The sequence below is a fragment of the Danio aesculapii genome, chromosome 25 (assembly GCF_903798145.1).
Source record: "Danio aesculapii chromosome 25, fDanAes4.1, whole genome shotgun sequence".
NCBI lineage: Eukaryota > Metazoa > Chordata > Actinopteri > Cypriniformes > Danionidae > Danio > Danio aesculapii.
Window position 1 is genome coordinate 22,476,772 of NC_079459.1, and position 26,953 is coordinate 22,503,724.

The following is a 26,953-nucleotide window of genomic DNA, read 5'->3' on the forward strand; positions in this document are numbered from 1 at the left end:
GAGGACTTAATTAGAGCTTTGACAAGCCCACTCTCCAAAAGTGATGAGATTATCCGTAATTGATGTCACAGTTGATTACAGTTCGGTCCACTGCCGGTCCACTGGCAGGTCTAGCCTCGGTTCAGGCCTCAGGACATTGATGAAAAGCGTGGTTTTGCCCCGATCAAGCTGTTTCTACTGTGGGACGACAGATTTTAGCAAACAGCCTAATGACTGTTTGAAGTTTAATAAAGCCATGACCCTATTCCAATGCTGCAACCTCGCGGTTCCCCTCAAAATTGAGTGGACGAGAGAACAATAAGGCAAAGAAAAGCTCATCATTAACTGGAGGGCCTTTTTCGACCAGTGATGTGTGGAGGCAGTTTGTGACTTCATTGTTGGAGGAGGGAAAAAAACTGCATTTATTTACATGCAAACAAAGTTAACAAGAGCTAAGAGGTTACTGAGCCGCCTGGTCCTCACAAACACAAGGAGGCGGGGGGGTGAAAGGAGGGGGCTGGGGAACAAACAGCATGTTTTTTTTTTTCTTCTTTTCATAAACGTCTGGTCCGTAAAAGAGCACGTCTAGCTCAGAGGAAACAACCAAAGGGCTTTCTGAGACAGTGAGAGTCTAGTGTGACCCAATTCTGGTTATTTGGTGATGCACTTGCTGTAAGGTACATGTGAACGAAAATAAATATGTGGTTTCTTTCTACAAGAAATCGTTTTGATCTGTACAAAATACATTAAAATTAATACTAGGAAAGAAATGTTGATGTTAAAAACATTTAATCTGTGAAAATTGAAACCTCCTAATGAAAATGGACAGTTCCTGCTATCATGTTACCTATTTTTGAGGACAATAAAAACATAAAAATAAATAATATCTGAAAGGTGTCAGACTCAGATGTGAGGCTTTGTTAAAATTAACCATGAGTCCATTGAATTTGCCCCATTTTTAGAAGAGTTAAATCTCAGTCCATTAAGAAACTAATCGAAAGCATCCAAAGTGTCATGTACCCTTCTTTACTTCAATGCTGAGCGAACAGGAATCGCAGCACACAATGGTTTCCACTTCTTGGATTTCGTCTTTTTCTAAGATGAATTCTCCTCCACATCGGCAGGTGTACGAGTAACATTCAGTTTCTGAAACAGTAAAGATGCTCTATATTTATAACCAAGATTGAAAAGTGACCAGTTAAACCTTTTGACAACAGAGTACTAACCATAATCCCAGTTCATGTCATCGAGTGTTATATGAGCATCCACTGGCCAGCTCTGTTTGAGCTCACATGCTGCAGAGAGAAATGAAATGTGATGATGATTAGGATTAGGATGAAACAAGAAATCATTCTATTATGAATATACAAGTACTTCAAAAGAAACCATTTAAACGGACTTCATCATCATTCTAAAACCATAAAAATACATATGTTTAATCAAATCTGGAAGACTTCTGTCCCTCCAATGAACGTCTATTCAGAATATAAAAAAACATAAATAGAGTGGTTTAATTTAAGTCCTCTAAAGAGATACAATCACATAGAAGATCAGTAACAGTATTCACAGAGTTCAAATTTGGTCCATGGTTCAGTGCTACATACCAAGCTTCTGCAAGAACCAATAAAATAACATCAACAACAATGATACATAAAGCAGCAGACACATTGTGAACCAACGATCAAATTAGAAGGTGTTTCAGTAAAACACATCACCACTTATTACTGGTTTATTTATTGTAGTATAATTAGAATAAATGGTTTATTGTGGTATAATTAATAGTTATCATATTATTAAAGTATTAATTATATTAATGAAATGTAATTGTAATCAAGTTTAAAAACAAGTTGATACTTGAAGTGAAGGAGGCAGTAACTTTCAAATGTTTAAATCAGTCTGAAGTCTAGATGAATTGGTTGATTTCAGTATGTTGATGTACTTCCAACTGAAATTAAATATTGAGAAGGGGGCGGGGCTTTCTTTTTTGCATCAAAATTCCCTCACAGTAAACACAGTAAAAGTGGTTAAGGAAATTGTGGCCGATGTCATCAAACTGACAACAAGAGAGAAGGACCGCCACTCCAAACAAGAAAGCAAATAGTCAGACTTCGATTGAAGATTACCAATATATATATATATATATATATATATATATATATATATATATATATATATATATATATATATATATATATATGTATATATAATTTTTTTTTTTTTTTGGACTAACTTACCTAAACAATAACAATGCGCTAGCAAAAAAAACATTTGATTTCACATGGACTTATAAATAAACTTATAAAATAAACAGAAAACAAACATGCAGTCAGCGATTATGACCTTCTGGCCAATGCGCCGACATGTAATGCAATTGGGCGTCCTGATTTCGAATTCCAGCTTTCAGAACTTTTCCGAACTCCTCCGACAGAAGACTGGTGTGATGAACAGGTGACACATTATCACAGCTCCCACCGCTCTTTGACCCACACCAGTAGCTACAATAATCTTTTAGCATTTACATTAAATGTTTTAGTGACAAGAAAAACAAATTAGGCTACTTTTTACCATTGTTTTGGGGTGCTACACCAGCGGTAATTATGGTCTGTAAAAATGTATAAAAAGATCAGGCTGCATCCATTTTTACAGACAGAACTGTTTTCAGTCATTCATTTTCTTTTCGGCTTAGTTCCTTTATTAATCCTGGGTCGCCACAGCGGAATGAACTGCCAACTTATCCAGCATATGTTTTACGCAGCGGATGCCCTTTTCCAGCTGCAACCAATCACTGGGAAACATCCATACACACTCAGGCCCCGTTTACACTAATACATTTTCGTTTTAAAAAGCACAAGTTTTGCTATTGTTATGCCATCCGTCCACACTACGCCGGAGTTTTCGAGCGCCGAAAACAGAGCATTTTGGAAACGCTGAAGAGGCCTTTTTCATTCTAAAACGCTGCTGCTCCATCTCAGTGTGGATACGGGAAAACTGAGACATCTGAAAATGGACGGGGGGCTACAGACATTCGCCTACATCTGATTAGGGCTTTTTCCTCAATATTAAGTAGCCTACACAAAGTTCAGTCTTGCATCCTCTCTTTGTAAGTTCAGACTTTGCATGTTTGATATGGAAAATAAACTCCCGAGGACACATCAGGTAAATCTTTAAAGGGAACAGTGAACTTTATAACCTCATTCACATTACCCTGGCTATGTTGTTCACATTCTTAAGAATATAATGAAAACATGACGCAAGGAACTGCCTATTTTATTTTGATATTAGCAACTTAATAGACACCAAAAATGTTGAGGTGTCGTCTAGCTGCATATTTCTATGACTATCATCTTTACTGTATGCATATTTATAACAAAACGGGGCCTATAACATTACTGCCTCCTTTCATTTTCATTGAAAATATGAAACATGCCATCTCTTTTGCTGAATATCAGATTAAATAATCAATAATGTGAATTATTAAAGTATAACGTACAATAAGTTTATACATTATTGGAAATAAAGGCAAGCAATCAGTGAAATGTGCAGAATCAAAACACGTTACTTGCAAACAAGTAATAGATTCAAAAGGCCAAAGTCGGGGTATATGTCATTAGATATAGACAACAAGATGAATTAAATATCATGTTTAACAAATATATTGAGATTAGACCCAGCGGTAAATCCTTGATGAACAGTCTGACACGCACAGCTCTCCTATGGGTAGATGTGCTCAAAGCACGCTGCAGTGCATGCCAGAGTGTGGTCACGTGATGTGCATTTTCAGCGGTGTAATGTAGACGCAGAGTTGTTCAGAAACGCTGGGTGAAACGCTAGTGTGGACATGAATCATTTTCATTCTAAAATGCCGTATTAAAACTAAAATGTATTAGTGTAAACGGGGCTTCATTCACACACATGTACTACAGCCAATTCAGCTTACTCAATTCACCTATACCATTGTTGGACTTGTGGGGTAAACCACAGCACCCAGAGGAAACCCACGTGAACATGCAAACTCCACACAGAAATGCCAACTGACCCAGCCGGGGCTCGAACCAGCGACCTTCTTGCTGTGAGGCGATTGTGCTACTCACTGCGCCACCATGCTGCCACTGAACTGTTTTTGGTAAAGAAATTAAATTTGCATCAGCAACTCTGAGGCCACTGTCAAATGAGCAAGTAGCATTAATATTACATGTGCAGCTCAACCAAATCAGAAACATAAAAGCATTGGTGCCTCTGCTCTCAAACATTAGTCTGGAGCCCTTGTAAGCTAGGCAGCCATCAGCTAGCTCTCTGCAACTCTCACATGGTCTCCCACTGAAGCTAAGCAAGTGTGTGCCCGGTCAGTACCTGGATGGGAGACCACATGGAAAAGCTAGGTTGCTGCTGGAAGTGGTGTTAGTGAGACAGTCTGCGGTCTGTGTGGGTCCTAACGCCCCAGTAAAGTGAAGGAGACTCTATACTGCTCAGTGAGCGCAGTCTTTCGGATGAGACATTAAACCGAAGTCCTGACTCTCTGTGGTCATTAAAATTCACAGGATGTCTTTCGAAAAAGGGCCTAACCCCAGCATCCAGGCCGAATTGGTCTCTGTCCATTATGGCCTCCTAATCATCGCCATATCATAATTGGCTTCATCACTTTGTCTCCTCTCCACCAATCAGCTGGTGTGTGGTCTGGCTGATGTTGTGCCATCCAGGTAGATGCTGCACACTGGTGGTGGATGAGGAGATTCCCCCCAACGTGTAAAGCATTTTGAGTGTCCAGCGCTATATAAATGTAAGGAATTATTAAGCCTTTGGTAAAGTATTGTACATTTCAATTATAGCATTATAATGGAGAAAAAGTGAATAACTGAAGTACAGGTGGATTAAGTTGTGGCCCTCAATTATCTGCTTGTGCTCCTAAAATTTTCATTAATTGACTACAGTAAAATTTTTATTACTTTAAACTATTACTATAATATTAGAAGCTTTAAAAGGATCCATGAAAAAGGGTTAATTTTAACACTGCGGTTGTCTTATAGAAAACCTTTCAAAAACACAAATGGAGGTACATCGTTCATTCTGTTAGTGTATCCTTATTAATGAGAAAGATGAGAGGTTGACTGAAACGAAGGCAGATTTCATTATAGGGTAAAGTAACACTAAAAAGATATTTTAGTAGTGTATTTTATTTAAATATGCAATGCATTATAGCTAATACTCTGTTAATAATAACAGAAAGAAGAAATACATATTTTTTAATATTGTCTGAAGGTGGAGTTCTAATTACCTATTGGATCCGTCTACTTTTACAGCAGTGTGTCTGGAAGATTCAAAGCAACTGCAAAAAGTTTCCAGCACAATCCTTGCTCTTTGAATAATTTAAGCAATAATCACAGAGGATTGGTGGGGTTGCTGTTCCACTTATGAGAGATTTACAAAAAGGAAAGCTGCGAAGTCGCCTAAGGTCATTCAAAGTGTCCTTAAGAAGCCTTCATGTCTCCCAACTGCAGCTCTGAATTCACACAAATGTGAAGTCTTAAAATATTCATTGAATATTCAAGCAGAGAGCACTGGGCATCTCAAAGGGTTCCGCTTTACAGGCTGTTAATAAGTGAATTTGAAACTACAAGCGCGTGTGAAAAAGTGCAATATGACAATTAATTGTCAAGAGCCCGAGAATGAAATTAGATCTCGTTTCTTCATAATAAATGAAGGAATCCGAGATGTGACACTTCCACGTAATGGTTCTTGTCCCTTTCTGGCAGCCTGTCTGAGATATGAGCAATTAACAGGTTTGAGTGCAACGTTTTATCATGCTTTCTTTTAATTAGTTTCAAGGAATGTCCTAAGTAGGTGCCATTTCAGATCTGGCGATTAATTTTCATCATTCATTCCCAACAGGTACCAAAAAAAAAATAAAATAAAATAAAAAAAAAACTGGATGAGAGAATGAAATGAGCTCCCTCTTTGAAATTAGCACTAGCAGTCTGATGCGTCTCAGTTCAACTCGAGAATACAAATTCCATACTGATGTAAAAGCCAAACTGCAGTTTGAAATCAGTTATGCAACCCAACAATTCAATAAATTACCTCACGCTATCCAGAGTACCCTAGAATAACCTCTAGTTCTGAATGCACGGCTTTCCCTTGATGCATTTCTGCTCAGTCATTAAATCAGAGATGCGTAAACTGATGAGAGGCATAAAGATTTTTTTCGTAAGACAGTAAACACAAATCTCTTCCCCTGTATCTCACAAATGAGACCCTGCTTATCAATATTCATGACTGAATACATTCCTGATAAGTAGGGTGTGTATGAATATTTATATATGCTATATATATATTGCAAATGCGAAAGATTAACCCAATCAGACATGGCCTTTTAAATAGAGGCCACAGTATTTGACATCAAACAGTGTCTGGTCAATACTGACACACATTTTGGTGACCAGTTAATGACTGCAGGGCAGGCTACTTAAGTTGGATGGGGATTAGTGTATCCTTTGAGCTGACCAAAATCAATCCAAAACATAATTAAAGTAGACTATGTAGACTTGAGCATCCCCTTAATCTAAAATAGGAACTGAACAGTGGAGTTTATGTAATGTTACATTTGCTAGCATTTGAGTTTGCATCTTCTGCACTAATGTCATTTTGAGCTAAAATCATCTTCTCTTTTTTACTGAAGAAAAAATGTCATAGATATCTTGGACTAAATGAGGGTGAGTACATTAAAGGGTTAGTTCACCCCAACAAAATTTATTCTGTTAATCAATCACTTACCCAATTTCAATTTTCAGAGCACAAATGAAGATATTTTAGATGAAATTCAAGAGTTCTCTTATCCTCCATACAGCAACAATACTGAAACAAATTAAAATTCCAGAAAATGATCCAAAAACACAGTCAAAACATTTCATGTGATTTTGGTGGTTTAACTGTAATCATATGAAGCTCCAAGAACACATGTGTGTGACAAAACAAAAACTGTAAAGAATTACTTTATATGACTATGTTCTCTCATCAGCTGCATCAGATCCTGGTGTGCATTTACTACAGGCAATACGATGACTGCATGTTGTGCCGCTGGCTCCAATAGCAATACATTGTACTGCCCATAGTAAATGTGCACCCTGATGACCTGACCAGGATGAGAAAGCATTGGCAATCCGTTTTCTTTCGCCACATAAAATTGTTCTTGGACCTTTGTATGATTATAACTGAATGTTTTAAAAATGTTTTTGGTTCCTTTTGGAGATTTTGAACATCTCAGGACTGTTGCGTGGAGGATGAGAGAGCTCTTAATTTCTTAATTTGTGTTCTGACGATACAAAAAATGGTCTCAGGGGGTTGGAATTACATTGTGGTGACTAACTAATAATATATTTTTCATTTTTGGGTGAACTGACTCTTCAAAATGACCTGTTTTAGGATTTGTTTTTTTTCACCAAATTATTATCAGTGTGGTTATACATGCACTAAAAATAATCCACTGATACAGATAAGCCAATAAATATGCCCATTTATGAATGATGGCTAACAAAAATGATCTCTTAAAATTCTGTAAAATAAAAATATTTTTAAATAAGTAGCTGTGAATCATACAGTTTAAGTTGAATTATTAGCCCGTCTAAATTATTAACCCCCCCCCCACCCCCCTGTTTATTTTCCCCCAATTTGTTTAACGGAGAGAATTTTTTCAACAAATTTCTAAACATAATAGTTTTAATAACTTTCTAATAACTGATATATTTTATCTTTGCCATGATGACAGTAAATAATATTTGACTAGATATTTTTCAAGACACTTCTAAACAGATTAAAGTGATATTTAAAGGCTTAACTAGGTTAAGTAGGTTAACTAGGCAAGATAGGGTAATTAGGCAAGCTATTGTATAGTGATGGTTTGTTCTGTAGACTATTGAAAAAATATATAGCTTATTGGGGCTAATCATTTTGAAAATTAAAAACTGCTTTTATTTTAGCCAAAATAAAATAAATAAGACTTTTTCCGGAAGAAAAAAATATTATCAGAAATACTTTAAAAACTTCCTTGCTCTGTTAAACATCATTTGAGAAATATTTAAAAAAGAAAAAAATAATCAAAGAGGGGCTAATAATTCTGACATTAACTATTTTTTTCTTAAATTGGAACATTTAATGGTGTTGTTAAACTCTGTTTTTATTGTTGGAGAGACTGAGCATTAGTCGATTTGGACTATTCAATGTTATCATTATTCATCATCAAATTGCCTGCTTCTTTATAAACATTACACTTTTAAAATAAAATATTTGACTTCATAGAATTAAATTAAGCTCTAATAAATTAAATATCCGATACAAATCAATAGAGACAATACTGACCTCTGCTTTGCATTAATATTGTGCCAAAATAAAACCACTTTTAGACATTTAGAACATTTAATCTAATGCATATTTAAATGATCATATTTTCAAACTCGATAAAAAATCCTATTTTACAAGATTTGGGACTTCTTCCTTCTTTTTTTAGATGAGAATGGACTGACTGTTAGTCATGTTGTAACATCAAATAATGTGATCGTACTGAAGTGTTTAATGATAGTTGACTGTGTTAATATGTGAATTATGTTTGTTATGACTTATTTTAATATATTTTTCAATTTTATTGGACTGCATGTGTTGAACTGTCATTGTATTCATGCATAGAATTATGTTATACTTTTATACTATATATATATACACACACTATAATATTATTTCATATACAATTTATATTACATTTTATCAGGGTTTCTGCAGGTTTCACAAAGTTAAATTTAAGACTTTAAGACATTTTTCAGACCATTATGAATAAAATTTTAGACTTATACAAGGGAAAAGATTTTCACTTTCCCTATCAAAAATGATTACAATTTAATACATTTAATAATAGAATAATAATAATTTTGTTTGAATATTTTTTAATAAATTATTTAATATATCCATTTACAAACCCTCACCAAGAATAGAACAAAAAAACATAGCTGTCAATTACTTCAGCCTACAATAATACTAATTTAATAATAGAAAATATAGGTCAGGTGAGCATCCTCAGTAGTAAATATATCGAGAACTTTTAAGCAAATGTTACTGTAATGAAAGTAATTAAATGCTATTTAAAAAAAATAAAATAAAAAAAAAAGTAACATTTTTATTGAGATTAGGAATGTTGGTGATTGGATGGGTGTTAATGGACAGATTGGGTATACATGAACAAAGGAAAATTAAGACCTGTTAAAAAAAGATTTAAGACCTACAACCCAATATTTCAGTAGATTTAAGAGTTTCTAATGCCTAAAACTTAGCTTTTGAGAATTAAGACATTTTAAGCCTTTTTTAGACCCCACAGATACCCTGTTTTTACTTTAAACTTCTTTTATACTTAAAAATTATTTTAATGTATTTTACAAAATGGCCGTTTTATTTTATTTTTATTTTAATAATAATAATAATAATAATAATAATATTGTTATTTATTTATTTTTGTATATGTGTATATGTTTTATGGCTCTGTCAGAGATAAAGTGGGTGTTCTTTGGTTAATGTTTGGTTACTAATACAGTATAAATGTATCACATATTTTTTTGAAACAATAAAAATTATCTGCAGAAAAAAAACATTCTTATTTTTTTTAACTCTCATTATGACAAGAAGCAAACATTTGCTTGATACTTGCAAATCAAAGTGTGTGCGATGTTGAAAATAAAGTTGCTGCATCTAAATGAGGAGGTCAACTCTACCACTCCTGCGTGCGCAGCCCAGCCAAGGCCTGGCTGTTCCGTGGACGCTCTCGAAATGTCAATTCTGTGGCTGTGGCAATCTACGTTAGCAAGTAGCTGTGCAAAGTGTTCCCCTCCCAAAGGCGATGCCACAGCTCCCCAGTTAATGGCGCACAGGACCCTGGATGTACACTTATTGAAGGTCCTAATGGAGGGCTATGGGGGAGCTTTTTCCTTAGGCGAGAGAGGAGAGAAGCAGACTATCACTTCATGTAAGAATTGGCCATGTGTGACAGACCTGACCTACATTCTCTCTCGCTCGCTCGCTTTATTTTCCCTCCTCCTCGACCCACAATCCTCTGTAAGGAAGCATCTGTCCAGACCCAAGACAACAGCTCGGTTCTCATTGCTTCTTTTGGTATTTTAAATATTGCAGACAAGTTTAGTTCGCCAAAGGGTTAGAGACAAATCTGGTTTACAAACGTAATAAATTTGAACTAAAATTGATGATTTTTTTTTTTTTTGAGTAGTACTCATCACTATTATTCTAGAGTGTTCTGTATGGTTGTTAAGGTGTTGCTAGGTTAATGATTAGTAATTGCAATCAAAACAGGGATCCTGTTCCTAAATATAATTTTCCCTGGTGGGTTGAAAGTTATACTATTTGTTGTCAATAGTTAAATCAATAGTAGCTCATGGAACTAGTTTTCAAACTATATAGCATTCTGTTGGCAAACATTTAAAAAAATGTAACATTTTTTCAATGGTAAAGCAGTGCAGATTCCCATTAAAACGAATTAATTTCCCAGTCTGCATTTAGTTTCTCGTAAATCAATGGGCAAAGCATCATGTGGTCTCCTTGAATTTATGAGATTCCTTTACGAAATTCAATTCAACTTATCTAAACACGATTCCTCCAAATACAGAGTTCACATACTTTTTCAATTTACTTTTAAATCTTATTTATACCAAGATCCATCACTGGAGATAACTAAAATGACACTACAGTAGAATCCACACAAGAATGGACAATAACATTCCATTTGTTAGAAGTACTTACTGCGTTTTTTTCATCTGATACTTTAAAGGTGCCCTATAATGAAAATCTAGGTAAAGCAAGACATAGTAGAATAATAAGAGATCAGTACATGGAAATGGGCATACTGTGAGGCTCAGACACCACTGTTTCCTCATTCTCATGTAAAGTGTAAAACTCCCGTGGACAATGGGCCAATCAGAAGAACTGTCAGAGACTCATGGGCCATGCCCTCATCATTTGCATGTAAGCCAACTTTAGGTCATTCATCCAGATCTGACGAGCAGCTGACGTTGTAATGAGCACACCAGCTCATATGCTGCTCTATGATCATAAAAAAGCTCTGAAATCATTAATATGCACACCTCAGGCTGCGTTAGATAAGCCAAACATTTTCTAGTGATACAACAAGGATCCTTAGTTGTTTTAAGTTGTATCTTTAGTTAATTTATTGAGCTTATTGTGGAATTTGATCTGTATGTTTTAACAAACACATGTAGACTGCCTAAAGTCATAAACCTACTATATAGATATCAGAGAACAATTTAACTTATTAAACCAATGCAGTACATGGCACCTTTCAATACTCAACTTTGTATAGCAGGAGGAACAAGATCAAGTCATTATATATTCAAATCTGCATTTGACCCAGAGAAAGCAGTTGATATGTTATTGTTATGAAACAACTACAGTCTTTGGTCTCTACAACCATGCACAAAGATAACACAAGTAATAAATCAAGCATTTTAGATAACTTGCAATGAGTCTGTTATGGTGCTGTGAAGGAATTCTGACCCACTCATCTTTGCAGAATTGTAATTCAGCCAGACTGCAGGGGTTTTGAGCATGAACTGCCTTTTTAAGGTCATCTCACAGCATCTCAATTGGATTCAGGTCAGGACTTTGACCAGGCCATTCCAACATCTTCATTTTGTTTTACTTTAGCCATCCAGAAGAGGACTTGCTGGTGTGCTTTGGATCATTGTCCTGCTGCAGAACCGCTTTGGTCACTAACAGATGGCCAGACATTCTCCTTCAGGATATTTTTCTCAGCAGAATTTATGGTTCCATTTATAACAGAAAGCCCAGCCCCAGACCATCATACTACCACCACCACATTTAATGTTGGTATGATGCTCTTTTTCTGAAATGCAGTATTACTTTTACTGCACACATAATTGGACACACACCATCCAAAGAGTTAAATTTTTGCTCGTCCACAAAGTATTTTCCCAAAAGTCTTGGGGATTATCAAGATGTTTTCTGGGAAAACAGAGATGAGCCTTTGTGTTCTTTTGCTCAGCAGTGGTTTTCGTATTGGAACTCTGCCATGCAAACCATTTTCTTATGGTGGAGTCATGAACACTTATCTTAAATGAGGAAAGTGAGGCCTGCAGTACCTTGGATGTTGTTATGGGGTCTTTTGTGACCTCTTGAATAAGTTGTCGCTGCATTCTTGGGGTAATTTTGGTCGGCTGCCCACTGCTTGCAAGGTTCTCCACTATTCCATGTTTTTGCCATTTGTAGGTAATGGCTCTCACTATGGTTCACTACAGTCCCAAAGCTTTCGAAATGGATTTATAATAGGGCTGCACAAAATATTGTTTAGCATTGATATCGCAATGTGATCATTCAATATAGTCACATCACAGGATCTGTAATGTCAAGTTCAGCTACAGTTTATTCATCACTCAGGAAATTTGTTTGGAATTATAGCCGACCAAGAACCATATCTTTGAGTGATTGTGAAGTTTAACCTTATTAGAGTGAAAGAGTGCTGTTTGTTTTGTTTTTAAGGCCTATGGCTGTAAGATTTCAAATGTATTTAAATAATTTGTGTTCAAGAAATTATAACAATGAACATGTATTGTATTTAACTTTTATACAATGAAGACTATGCAATTTTATTTGCTTACATTTGATTATTTAACTTATACTCATGGGCGTGGTGGTGGGGGGAATTTTGAACCTTACTTTTAAAAATGCACAACATCTTGTGTTATCTTTGACTAATATTTTAATATTTTATTGATTGATGATCTGAAACATTCAAGTTTCAACATTAAAATCAGTATGGGCCAAACACATTTTAACTTTCAGTAAATTATTTGTTGTTTTGTTAATTTATCTATTCAGAACTGTTGGAAAATCATGACCTCTATTTCAACCAACAAAAAACTGTGACCATTTTATGAGTAAGAACATACCTCGTAACTGCAGGTTGTAGTCGTTCCTGCTCTCCTCTTTACTTAAGATCTTCCAAGCTTGGTCAATGTCAATGAATCTCTGCAGGTGCTGCTCAGCTTCCTCTTCTGAAACGTCCGGCTTCTGCTTGTCTGGGTGAAACTGCCAGTGATGAGATTGGCAAGAATGAGAACCAATGACATTTTATTATTTACAATTTATAATTATGTTTAATTGTATCACAACAGGATACAAAATGTAGAAATGTAAAAATCTATGCAAACAAGATGACATATCTTAACGTAAAAATGTTCACGGGCAATTTGCTGATAGACAAGCTGTGACTTTGGCCAATTTACCATAGAAGGCAGACCATGGACACTAAAATAGACAATGGTGCAAAAAAAAAAAAAAAACTAAATATATCAGTTAGGACAGATATGTCTTCTCAATGACAAGGCTGGTCAGAGTAGACAGTTAGAAGGGCAAAGGCCGACTTCTTCCTCCAGCTAAAAACACTAACATGATCTCCTAAAATATGACAGATCCTCCTATAAAATCACTGCTTTACCAAAATATACAGTTTTCACCCAGAAGACTAATGCAGCCTCTCTAAAGTGAGCTTTAGGGGTTACTTTGACAGTCCCTTCCGGCCTGGATGGATTCTTACAGAGTACAGAGCCATTCTTCTCCTTGAGGAATCCACGGACAGTGGGCTGTGGCTATCGATTAGTGAGGGTCGAGGGTCAGTCAAGCCGCGGGGCTCTTCATTTGCCCACTGGAGAAGAGCAAGGTTGAAAGGGGCAAACGGAAAACAACTTAGATCCTTTCGAGCAGGCATTCAACCAGACTCTGATTATGCTCTGGCACAGTCAAGCAGAGCATTGCATGTGTGTGTTTGTGTTTCTGTATGGTCGTTATAGTTCAGAAGCTGCACTGCCGCCAAAGTCGGGTAATGATGCATGGGGTGACACTGGGCTACAATAAACGACAATCCGGGGCAAGCCAATTACTGTCCACAACAATTATATTTTTAATTTTAAGTAACAGGAAGACTGAATTCAACTAATCATTTCAAGCAATTACGTTTAAAACTAATTAAAATTTAAGGGTGCCCGTTCTCCGTTGTTTCCTGTTCATGCCCCCCCCCCCCCTGCTCTGTTTGTGTTTTTGTTGTTGTTTTCACTTTGTTAATAGGCGGTCAGAATGCGATGAGAAGAGGGACAGAAAAGCAACTGCAGCAACAAGCCAAAAATTAACTTCCTGATTGAGAGAATCATTAACAATTTCTTGGCGCTTTCACAGTGCGATTGAAACAGGACACAGCCTCACAGCCCACTCTCGAATATGAAAAAGAGGGAAGATCCTTCAACATTCTGATGTGAATTGTTTATTATGGCCATACAAATGATGAAAGGCTTTTGTGGACACGTTCATTCCAGCACGAGTGCATTCACACGCCAATATTACAGATTCCAAGGTGGTAAAATGCGAGAAAAACATCCCTCTGCAGTCAAATCTCAGTTTAATTAAAAGTACCAGAGTAAAGAAGACATTAAGATTAGGAACTGCACAGGATACCAGCTAAGAGGATTAAATCGATTTGTGTTTAGGACGCTTCAGATCAGAGGATCAGAGAATGACCAGAGTTAAACAGCTAAAGTAAAGTCGTAAGTGAAACTTTAAATCAGCAAAGCTTTTTAGAATAGAACTGGAAATATCATTATTAAATATCATTTGATGCATCTTATATAGATAAAATATAAAAATAAAGGCACTACTACATGACAAAGGTACTAAAAACTAAAAAGCAAGTACTTGTGCATGCCTATAGACTAAACACCAACAAAACCATGATTTGGAACTTATATTATGTTCAGAATGCTCTCAGTCTCTTAAAAATTTTCAAATGCTGTATTTTGCATGCCATGTCTGTAGATGGCAATGTCTCTAAATTAAAACTATGGCTGTTTCTCAATTCCAAGAATGCTGAGAATGGACTCATGTTCTTGTGGAGACCGTTCTTGCCAAGTTACCTTGGAAGAACTCAGGAGACCGCAAGAACAGACAATGCATCCTCTGAGAAATGAGATGCTGCGTTCTTCCTGATCGTCACATGACCTTCATGTGTTTTTAACAGAAAATTATTTAAACATTACAGCATTCATACAATGATTTATTGTTTTTCCCCTTTTCACAATATATACTATGCATAAAGACCTTACAAATATACATTGCAGAACACAAAACTTATTTTAATAGGAATTTCAGCAAATAAACACCCTCAATGTGTTTATGTCTTTACAATGGTTTGCATGGTAATGTTTACTTTCACCATAAAATTCTGTACTTCCCACCTCCTTTATTTAGCCGCAATGACTTCTGGGACTTCAAGCGAATTTTGCTCTCAAGTCTGCATCGACACATCCTTGATATCAAGAACACGTCCGGAAACTTTCACATGTCCTCCATTCCTGCACTCTTGCATTTTGGAACAGAACTTTGGCAGTTGATAATGATGTTACCCCAGTGGCGGATTTAGGCAAGGGCAATGTGGGCGAACGCCCAGGACGGCATCTTGCTAGGAGTGGCATGGAGACTCAACCCTCCCCCCTCTTCAGGTGCACGAATGCCTGTCTCTAACAATGGAGACTCAACACCACAACCACCCCATAAAAAACAAATGTTGCACATTTTTATTTTTTTTTTAATACAATTTTTTACGTACTTCCATAAACGCAATTGTTTGTAGGGAAAGCAGTTCAACCATTTGCTTCCATTTATTATTCCTAATTTAGAACTAATCAGAAGTTCAGAACAGGACAAAGCTAACTTCCACATTGCTGAATAAAGTCGATAGTCCACCATTGTTTTTGGTTGTTAAGTACTTGCCCATCCTTAAAGCCTGAACAATTAATATGCATGCGCATTAAATCACTTTCGCAAAATCATGATAGATAATCCAGGGTCAGATAAATCTTTGCACATTTTTGCGCAGAATTTTGTAAATACTCTGCAGATTTTTGCTGAATGATTTTAGATGTATAGCAACTAAAAACTGTAAGATGTACAATGCAAATCCAATTTGATTTATTTGTTTGGTAAACAAAGCATGTCTCTCATATAATACATCTACTAAAAGACAGAAAATATTGCTTTACAAACTTTGTTGTAAATGGATCACATAAACATTTGCATATTAGTTTATAGTATAAATGAAAATTAATATACAAACTGAATAAATATGTATACATAAGTAAATAAACACATTCAATGACCGGCTAAAAATCTGCAGATTCTGTGTGGTCCTAATAATTCCATATTCACATATCAAAAAAGCAGTCATTGTATAAACGAATAGCCAAAATATATTAAAATAAAATTTTTTGTTGAAAACTGTGTCATGTAAACTTCTCACCAGACTTGTGCTTAAATAAACTACATAACCCTTTAAACGTTAAGGGTATTATTAATCTATTAAATTAATAACTTTCACAACACAGAAAGCAACATTTTTAGCAATAAAAAGCCTATATAAAAGCACTCCATTAGGTTTAGGTGCTTTTAGGTATAATAATAACCCATTTAGTAAAACGTCCTTATGCAAAATCTTTGAATGAAACAACATTACTCCCCGTTTTTATTTTTGTAGTGTGGCAATCTGAACCAACACTTTCTCCCCAACGCAATATGTTTACATCTATTCTCAGCCAGCAGCACAGAAACAGAAAAGCAGCTCTGTTTCTGAACCCTGAGAATGGTCGAGCAAGCTTGGCAGCACAATTTCTCTGTTACCTCCAGCAGGACGCCAGATTCTGCCAGCGAATTAGACTCTCTCCCCAGTGGCGCAATCGGAGATAGGGTTTTGCTTCCCTCTACTCTTTGTAGGTGAGCTTGAGGAGTCAGGACCACAGGTGTGAAGTGCAGCTTAGCCCTGGCAAGCACATACCGCTGCTCCACAAACATCTCCCTGGGTAGCCTTTTGTCAAATAGACAGTCCCTGTGAACTGAGTTTCAAGTCTGTCGTAACTGAGTGTTTGATTGAGTGTCTGATGAAAAGATGAGGAAACGCTGCGCTGAATGTGAAAATGCACTTTTTTTACGTTAAATGAAAATGTGTTTTGTTTTTTGTATATACAGATTAAATTTCTTAATAAATGTGTTTGTATTATGCATGACCAATGCTTGATTTATTACATAACATTATGGATAATTACTAAATACAAAGACTACTGTTTACAAGTTGGGGTTAATAAAAAATGTTTTCAATGTTTTGAATGACTAAAATTTGATAAAATCATTCAGTGAAAATGAAAATATCATTAGAGTCATTTTCATTTAATGCAATCCTTCCTGAAACAAAGCTGAATCAGAAATCATTCTAATATGCATTTGGATTGCTCAATAAAAAATATTTAATAATAACATAACTAATTAATATAAATATTATTTTTATAACTATAAACTAATAAATAATGTTAAAATAAATCTCTTTTTGTACAGCTATACAAAAATACAAAATATATAAAAGACTATAAAAGTCTTTACTGACATTTTAAACAAATAAAAACATTTTTTTCCTAAAATACAATTTTTATTTTAAAATACAGATGAAGTCAGAATTATTAGCCCCCTGTTTGTTTTTTCCCCCAATTTCTGTTTAACGGAGAGAAGATTTCTAAACATAATAGTTTTAATAACTCATTTCTAATAACTGATTTATTTTATCTTTACCATGATGACAGTAAATAATATTTGACTAGATATTTTTAAAGACACTTCCATACAGCTTAAAGTGACATTTAAAGGCTTAATTAGGTTAATTAATTTACCTAGGCATGATAGGGTAAATAGGTAAGTTATTGTATAATGATGGTTTGTTCTGTAGACAAAATATATATAAAATATAGATAAAATATAGCTTAAAGGGGCTAATAATTTTGACCTTAAAATGTTTTTTTTTAATGCTTTTATTCAAGCCAAAATAAAACAAATAAGACTTTCCCCAGAAGAAAAAATATTATCAGACATACTGTGAAAAAGTCCTTGCTCTGTTAAACATCATTTGGAAAATACTTAAAAAAAATAATTGTGTCTTCAACTGTTTGTTTATCTTATGCTGCATATAATACTTTTAAAATCTGTGCACAATTTAAAAAAAAAACATGCTTTATTTTTTACTTATTTACACATTTAATTTATTTTTTTAAGAACATATTAGTCTTTCCATTTCAAAATTTCCTGTTTAATTTAACATATTGCTTGTTGATTCTTTTGTAATTATTATTACAAAAATATTTATTCTGTAATTATTTGTACTTTTTTATACACTTGTGTAAACTATATAATATTAAAACATCCTCAAAACACATTTAAAGGTTAATGCTTAGTTAACCATCTCCTAAAAATCCTCTCATAATGCATTCAGACTCCACATTACAAACACGAGGCAGGTAATCCTACATCTTTCAATAGTCACTCTACAACTTCCAGTTGTCGCAGCTCAGGTAAATGTTATAAACACATAACACAACTAGAGGCTGGAGCTCAGTTAGAGCGGTCCGTCCTCCTGCCCCTCTGGAGTTACACGCTTTAATTGCTGTCTCTTTGCACGCATTGTAAAATATTCATTTACTGGGGCTAATGGAGCTTGGAGAGCAAGAACACAATATAAAGGGCTGGGCAATTTGGAGCACTCGCCAGCTCTAACAATACATCATCATCTCTCCGAGGCTGTGAAGGGAGCACTGCCACATCCTCCGCTGGGCTCCGTGTGCCGCCTGCAGCCGCTCTCTGTGCTTCAGTGGAGAGACAGAGGGCATAAAGGCTACTGCCATCACACTACTGCCACCTACTGCCAGGCTGATCTTTGAATCAATGAAGGCAGGGCAATGTAGTGAAAGCACACTGTAATCCTCAGTATTACAGGTTTATGGATTGCTTTAGCAATTTTAACTCATTCTTGTCCATGTTTTGCTGGTGAAGATTCTAAAATTATTATTATTCCTTTTTTCCAATTATTTTTTTAATGAGATAGCATTTTAACGAAAGTTACACATTTTGTGTTCATGTCATTTTGGATGTTCAGATGTCTTCTTTTTTGTTCTCTTAAAGATGTATTAGTATCATAAAAATTTTTTTTTAAAACATACAATGCAATGAATGCAAAGTATTTTGTTATTATTATTAGCTTATTAACTATTGATTTTTTTTATTATTAGTTATTATACGAGTAATGTTTTGTTGTATTCTTTTTGAGCAATCACAAATTAAATAAGCAATTTATAAAAAGTACATTAAATTCTATGAAATCTATTAATAATTCTCATCAATGTTGAAAAAATTTATATTTTGAATCTTTCTTTGGGCATTTCTCAGAATTTTTGGCAAAAATTGGGGTAAATGAAATAACAGTATAAACATGGTAACATTCAAAATCTTCTAGTAATATTGACTCATTAAAAAAAAAACATAAAATTTGAAGAAGCTGAAAAGCTGAAGAACTCTCATTTATGAAAGTGTATTTTATAATTCTTTTGGTTTTATAAATTTGAGATGCTTTACAACAATCGGTTATACATGAATATGTTACTAAAAATACATTATGATCACGTATAAAATGTCTCATTTTTTAATTACATCAACACACATTAAGAATATGTGTGTATGTGATATGAAAAATAATTTAATATATGACAATAATTGACAAAAATAGCATAAAGATTCACATCAATTACTTTGTGAGTGACTGTTTGGTTATAATGCTACAAAACTGGCTTTAATTTATATCATGAGAAACTGATTCATCTTATTTTGTCTTTATATAAAACAATGTGACTGTCATTACCAATCACTTTTCAGCTGTATATTGCATAAGGCATTGGACAGTGGCCTTCAAACTGCTTCGACAAATTGCACGGCGCACATCCTGATTGATCGACTGGTGTTATGTGATTGCTGTAATTAAAATGGGTTTGGGATTAAACAAATCAGCTTAAGTATAACTTGACTGCAATAAGTCAACCTGCAATGTGCATTAATGAGAAATACCGATGCCATTGATTAATTGTGCGTATGTTTCCTAAGCTCATATTTAGCAAGAACAATTTGCCCTTGGAGGAAACTTTGATGGGAGAATCAAGAACGATCTGCATAATCTTGATCTCGCTATGCAGTTTATCATTCTAAGATCAGTAGATATGCAGAATTTATTGTGAATTTAGCACTTTATTATGACAGTGGCTCTCAGTCTCTTTGACTCCAATGAGCAACATTTTCTAAAAAAAAAAAAAAAAAAAAAAAAAAAAAACCTAAGCAAATAAATAATTTTTTAAAAATCAAATTAATTTATGATATTAGAAGCATCAAAGAAGGTTTGTTAGTCTCTATTATCTAAATTAAATATGATATTGGTAGAGATTAACCAATGAACAAATTAACCAAAAAATAAATGAATAAATAAATAATCATTAATATGTTATAACTAATTAAATTTCCTGTTTTTTGTTCCTGTTTACATTTTACAAAGTCATTCAATTCTATGATGGCAAAGATACATTAACAGCATCCTTTAGAAATCATTCTAATATGCTGATTTGCATCACATATTACTGGTGCTCAGTTATTAATAAAATGTATGTCCAAGTCAGCATATTAAAATGCATTATATTTTTGGTAATTCTGATGATATCCATTTATTAGCAGCAACAATTTAAGTGAATTAGTTTAATAAGTCAATTTTGAGGGCCTACAGATTGATCATTAGAAACAAAGGAGTATTTCAATCTTCATTAAAAACTGAAAATCTGTATTCTTGTTTAACATTGTGAAGAACTGTTATTTTATAAAGCAACAATAACCTTTTGTTTTTTTTTTTCAACTTTTTTTCACCTTCAGATAAAAGTTCTGGATGTTACCATCCTTTTAATATGGCATTGTTACATTTGCCACTTTTCTATTTTTTCTAGGTTAATACATGACTGATTTCATGTGTTTGTATATGGAAAAACAAATACTGAAGACAGTACAATTTTTCTTTCTCGTTACTTCATAATGTATAACGCTTTATGTTTTTTTTAGCATGAAACTTTCTAGATGGACAAAGCTCTAGATAGTAGCGCTTAATGTGTGTTCTTTCCATTGATACCTAATTTTTTGTTTGTAGCTCACTGGGGGTCAAGAACTGTTTCTATTTTAAATTAGGTAGGTGTAAATGCCTATATGTTTGGTGCTGGCTAACAGGTTAAAAGTTAAAAATTCTAAGATATTTGAAATAACACATGAACAAAAAAACTATAAATAAATATATTTTATTCAATTTATTTTATTAGTATTTGATTGACTGATTATATCGTTATATGAAATGTATATAAAACCAATTGTTACCAGAACCGAGCACATGAAACGTAATTACATTAAATGTATACTTTTAAATTTAAAACTATGTAAATTTGATTACATTTGAACTCATGATGACTGCTCGAAAACAGTCCAGATTTATAAAACCAACATATGTAATTTTGATCACCAATAACAACGTCAAATATCAATGTAATTTGATGTTGTTATTGGTGATCAAAACTACGTAGTCCTTAGCCGCATTGAATTTTGGTCACCTGACGTCATGACTTAAATCTAACCTAATATTAGCGTCTTATGACGTTGTGTGCCTGCTGGGCAATAATTAAATGCACTACAGAATGTTACGTTTACACACATCCACAAATTACATGTAAATGCATCAGCTTTTTACAGCGTAATACTCACTACTCGAGTACATTTTAAAGGGCTACTTTGTACTCATACTTTAAATAATATTTACAACTGATTTCTAAGCAAATAATGGTACTTTTACTCAAGTATGATTTTTCAGTACTCTTTCCACCACTGCTTTATATACCCAATACTGTTTTTTTTTTTTTTAAATCAAACAAATGCATCATGAGAATTATTGCAACTTACCTAATATGATTAGTCTTCTGGTTTAAAATTTTAAAATCTTCTGGTAAAGATGGTTTTATATTTGCACATTCATACAATCTTAATAATACAACTTTAGAAAATTATTATTTGCACATTCCAAAGCGGGAACTCTTATTACCAACCAATGACCATCAAAAAGTACATCATTGTTCACTTAAATAGTCAATGGTCACCTAAATAGTGCTAATATTGTTGTGAAGTCATTCATACATAACTTGCATGCGATTTCAGACCAACAGTTTCAAAACAACATAGAGACAGTGTCAACGTTCAAAAATGAACGAATGTGCGAATATAAAACCAATGTTACCTCAATTTAAAACTTGTGATCTATAATTATAACACTTGCTGAACACTTACCATGAGGACAAGTTTCTGATACTTCTGTTTCAGCACTTGTATGTCATCTGTTGGACAGGCTCCTAGTATTGAGTACCAGTCTTTCTGTGGAGCATTATAATCTGCCATAATCCTGCAGAACATGAACAGAAAATGCAAATAAATCAAGTATTTGCTTAAAACATAATCAAGTAAGTGCAGGACGTTTCGTTACTTATTTAGCTTTGTTTTTATAACATACACGCTTTCATATGGACAACTATACTTTTTTAAATACCTGAGTTGAGGTAAAGTTGGTTTTCGGACTTTCTCCTTAATAATACAATTTCAGGGAAGTTATCTTTGCTAATGCTAAGTAGGGAAATTATATTAGCAGCCAATGACTATTGAAGTACAACATTGCTCACAGTCAATTAAATAGTGCTGCTAATGTTGTTCTGAAGTCAGACCTACGTGCAATATCAGCCCGAATATTCAAAATACCATGGTAAACAATATAAGGAGCGTGTCACAAATGGTCACTGAACGAATGTGCGAATATAAAACCAACTTTACCTCAATAATACCCCACTAGCTAACAATAAATAGGTTTACATTTAAAAAAAAAAAAACATTTAAACGGTCTATTAACCGGTCGGTGAGCATGAATGTACACTCTGTCACGTTATAACTACCAAAAACATCATACAACACTTTTTAAAAAATATAATATGCATTTATACCGTATGAAAGCATATTACAGGAGAACTGTCGAGTTGACTAACCGAACATGAAACGACTTTCTCCGCTTTTAACGAGATGTCACGAGCGTTTGCCTTCCAAGTCCATGCTGCAGCTGCAGTGGTTTCAGTGTGTTTGTCCCACTCTTTTTCGCCCTGACAGAAACATTATGAATCGACGAGTCAGATATTTAATCAGACGGTGTATCAAAACCAAACAAATTGTCTAACATAATGAATAGTTCGTGCTTATGTTTTTACTTGAACAACGGAATGGCTATGTTTGTTTTACACGTCTGCTCTCGAGAAAGCGGAACTCCTTGAACTAAACGTTTCTACACGAATGATTTAGAGAGAAACACGTGAAGCAAGAAGAGCGACTCGATGCTGTATCTATGGAAACTGAGGCAAAGCTTGTTCGAGCTGCGGGTTGTACAATTAAATTAAACCGCTTCTCCGTTTCACTACGTTAATTAACACAGAAATATTAATAGAATGTTTCCTGACTTGTGTATATTTAATTATTGATATGTGGCATTTTTAAACTGATAATTGACACAAGAATGGAAACGTGCTGTCAATGGACTCACCTTCAGATCATCCAAGTAGGTGACCCTTTCCTGAACATACTGAACATACATTTTCAGTAATAAACATATGAATAAATAACAATAGTTGCCTATCCGAAATAATTTTAAAATTATATTATTTCTTTTTTAATTATTTGCTAAAATAAATAAATTAAAGGCACATTTTAACAGTTTTATGTTAATTTTAGGAATATTTTATTCTTTTTCTTTTAACTTATTTTTAATAAATGAATGCACCAGACATTAGTGGCGTCTCCAGAAAATTTTATTTACCAAATCTTGGGGTGGCACACAAAAAATAATGAATTCAGTGAAATGTTATATTTTTGTTTTTGGTAAATAAAATAATGTGGTTTTAACTCATTTAATTATTTACTCTTGAAATATTGCAATTTATTTAAAAAATATTTATTATTATTGCAATAAGTACATGTGCAAACCAAATAAAAGTCAATATTTAGTTTAAAAAACATTTCATGTTTATAAATAACTTTTCAGTTATTTTTCACATACTTTTATTGTACAGCATACGGTATGTATATGCCATGTCTAAAATTTATGAATATTAATGAATTAATTAATAAAACAAACAAATTAACAAACTGAACAGAAGGCATTACACACACACTCACTATACAGACCCTAATAATATAATTTATCCATATTTCTTTTAGAGCCACAATATTATTGTCTTCTTTCTTGTATTACTTTGCCTTAAGCCCAAAATATACACAGTTTGGTCATGACACTGTTTTTTTGTGCCTGAACCAGCAACCTTCTTGCTGTGAACTGTGCCTGAGCCCGATTCAGAGCACTTACACTTCTCAAACGATCCGGGAAATGGGCCTGGGCATAGTTCGGATAGCATAGTGTGAGTACGACTTTCAAACAAGATGTATGGGGGCGGGAGGTCAGTCCTTTAATAGTAAGAAATAGCTTTCCCTGATCTCTGATCTATATATTAAATATTAATAATTAAAAATATATAATATAAATATACATTTGACCCCCACCCCCATAACAAGCCAACGTGCCGAAGTTCTAGAGCACCGATAGACATCGTAAGTATTCACAAAACAGATTTCTTATAAAACAGGTGTTTATATCTGCATGTAGCCTAAAAAAAGAAAAATTAGACACATAATTTGTATAGTTTGACCTACAGTAACCTTTAAAATAGTCACTAAATATTCTTCACAAATCGTAAATTTGATTAACTGAAGCATGTATTACGAAACTACCACTGAAAAAGTTGACCCCCTCCCCCAATCATCAATGTATAATTCGCACACTGTATTTATTCATTCATTCATTCCTTTTCTTTTCAGCTTAGTTCCTTTATTCATTTGGGGTCGCCACAGCGGAATGAACCGCCAAGTTATTCAGCATATGTTTTATGCAGCGGATGGCCTTCCAGCTGCAACCCAACACTGGAAAACACTCTTACATCCACACTCATACACTACAGCCAATTTAACTTCAATTCAATTCACCTATACCACATGTCTTTGGATAGTGGGGGAAACTGAAGCACCCAGAGGAAACCCACACAATCACGGGGGGGAAAAGCAAACTCAACACAGAAATGCCAACTGGTCTAGCCGGGGCTCGAACCAGCGACCTCCTTGCTGTGAGTTCTACCCACTGCGCCACCGTGACGCCCTCGCACACTGTATATTACAAATAATTTTGTTCTGTCCAACATGACCAAACAATACTAAGGACTTGACAAGATATTCCAATAATTACACTGACCTTTAAATTTAAACAAAGAAAACAATACATGAAATCATATTGTAACGGTATGTCAGAAAACTGAGATTTTACATGGATAGAATTACCCCGAACACTTTGATCTGGTAGCATATACTATATGTGCGATTGTGACAAGGGTTGCGAGAAAAGTTGCTGCCTGTTTGCTAATTGTGCTGGGAATTATCTCAAATATCCAAGTGTCAGTCTACGGAGGGCAGAAAAAGAAAGAAAGAAAAAAAAATCACACTGTACACACCTCAGCCACTGTCTCCAGCTGCTAATTAACAAAGTCTTTAATGAGCGCTGTGATAGATGCCACATGCAACGCAGAAAAAAAAAACAGATTGTTTGTCGATGCATGTTTACTCAATTTAGGTTTATTATGAAGCAATTAATAATTCCGTGATGAAATGTACAGATTTTTGTGTTTGACATTTCAGATGTATAAGGCACAATAACAGCTGTTTGTTTTCTTGTTTTACTGATGCGTGTAATTCGTTTTTGCAATTCCGCTTCCATCGCCTCCGTGAAAATCAAGACCAAAATGGCAGGAAAAATGAAGAGAATTCTACAGCTTCTTGCTAATCATTAGGTTACAGTCTGCTTTATAAATATAAAAGCTATTTTTACATATTCAATATCTGCAGAATGTCGCTTACAAAAGCTTTAAACAGAATTATAAAGACATTTTCTAAGTCAAACACACTCTGCCGTAGTGTGTTCTTTAATACTTTTTGACTGGCCGTTGTTATTTACAGACTCTGTAGGTGTTAACAAGAAAAGCTTTCGACTGCTGTACGTCTAACGACACTCAAATATTACTTTAATTACTGCAACTGAAAAGTAAACAAAGCAAACGGAACAAACTTTAACATGACATTGTGCAACAGTTCTAACGTATAATCATTTGTGCTAATTACTGATTTAGAAGTTGGGAGGAATTAAACAAAGTAATTAGCAAATTAGTTTGAGCCTTGTTCTTGTGTGTGTATTTGTGTGTGCTGCATAAATCTGAGCACTCGATGATCGAACGGCCAAACACTTCTCTTTGAGGTCTTAAGGTCATTCATAAATTAAGCCTGATTCTCTTTAATCTTTTAATAAGGAATTCTTCAGGAAAAGCCTGTAGAACTGATTGAAGGTTTATAAAGGGGATAGTTCACCCAAGACTGAAAATTCTCTTATCTCGTCCTTTACTTATCACAAAAATGAGTCCTTTCTTTTGATGGAACACAAACGAAGGTATTTTGAAAAATGGCGGAAAACATTGACATCCATTAGACTTGCTTTACCTACTACGGATGTCAATGGTATACCAGTTTTTAACATTCTTCATTCAACAATAATACATAAAAAAACTCATTGAGACTTAAGGCTTGGAACCACTTGAGGCTGAGTAAATAGTGAATAAATTTTCATTTTTGGCTAAACTATCCATTTAAACTAGTGTTTTTTGGCCATAGAAGATCCTTTTTGTGTTCTTAAAGTACATTTCAGTTAACAGTTCTCACAGGAACTCTTTTTGTTCTTTAGAACTGTTCTTTGTGCAACTAAATTAGGTCATTTTAATTTAGCTAGTTTTTTAAAATGTACAAATAGGCATGCAAGAAATTGTTCCATTGTTTTCGTAAGCAATTGTTTTCG

The 26,953-nt window shown here is 34.4% G+C and overlaps 1 protein-coding gene across 3 annotated transcripts; it reads right to left on the reverse strand.

Moving 5' to 3' along the window:
- Positions 1 to 751: 751 nt before the first annotated feature.
- On the reverse strand, positions 752 to 23,099 carry dnajc24 (DnaJ (Hsp40) homolog, subfamily C, member 24). 3 transcript variants are annotated; one of them, XM_056451979.1, is made up of 5 exons: positions 23,010 to 23,099; positions 22,267 to 22,378; positions 12,948 to 13,086; positions 1,206 to 1,274; positions 752 to 1,125 (listed from the first exon to the last, which is right to left on the reverse strand). In XM_056451979.1, exons 2-5 carry the CDS (start codon positions 22,372 to 22,374, stop codon positions 992 to 994), a joined length of 450 nt encoding a protein of 149 aa, XP_056307954.1. In that variant the 5' UTR covers positions 22,375 to 22,378; positions 23,010 to 23,099; the 3' UTR covers positions 752 to 991. The 3 variants fall into 3 exon arrangements, with proteins under 3 accessions (XP_056307954.1, XP_056307956.1, XP_056307955.1); XM_056451981.1 differs by having other exon boundaries at positions 22,986 to 23,094; XM_056451980.1 differs by having other exon boundaries at positions 22,968 to 23,093.
- Positions 23,100 to 26,953: the final 3,854 nt, after the last annotated feature.

Bases quoted from the DNA above. Each gene is read 5' to 3' on its own strand.
- dnajc24 (XM_056451979.1), bottom strand. From the start codon at position 22,374: ATGGCAGATTATAATGCTCCACAGAAAGACTGGTACTCAATACTAGGA. The intron at 13,087-22,266 runs GTAAGTGTTCAG...CATCACTGGCAG, and splicing joins ATCAGAAACTTGTCCTCATG to TTTCACCCAGACAAGCAGAA. The intron at 1,126-1,205 runs GTTAGTACTCTG...TTACTGTTTCAG, and splicing joins TGACATGAACTGGGATTATG to AAACTGAATGTTACTCGTAC.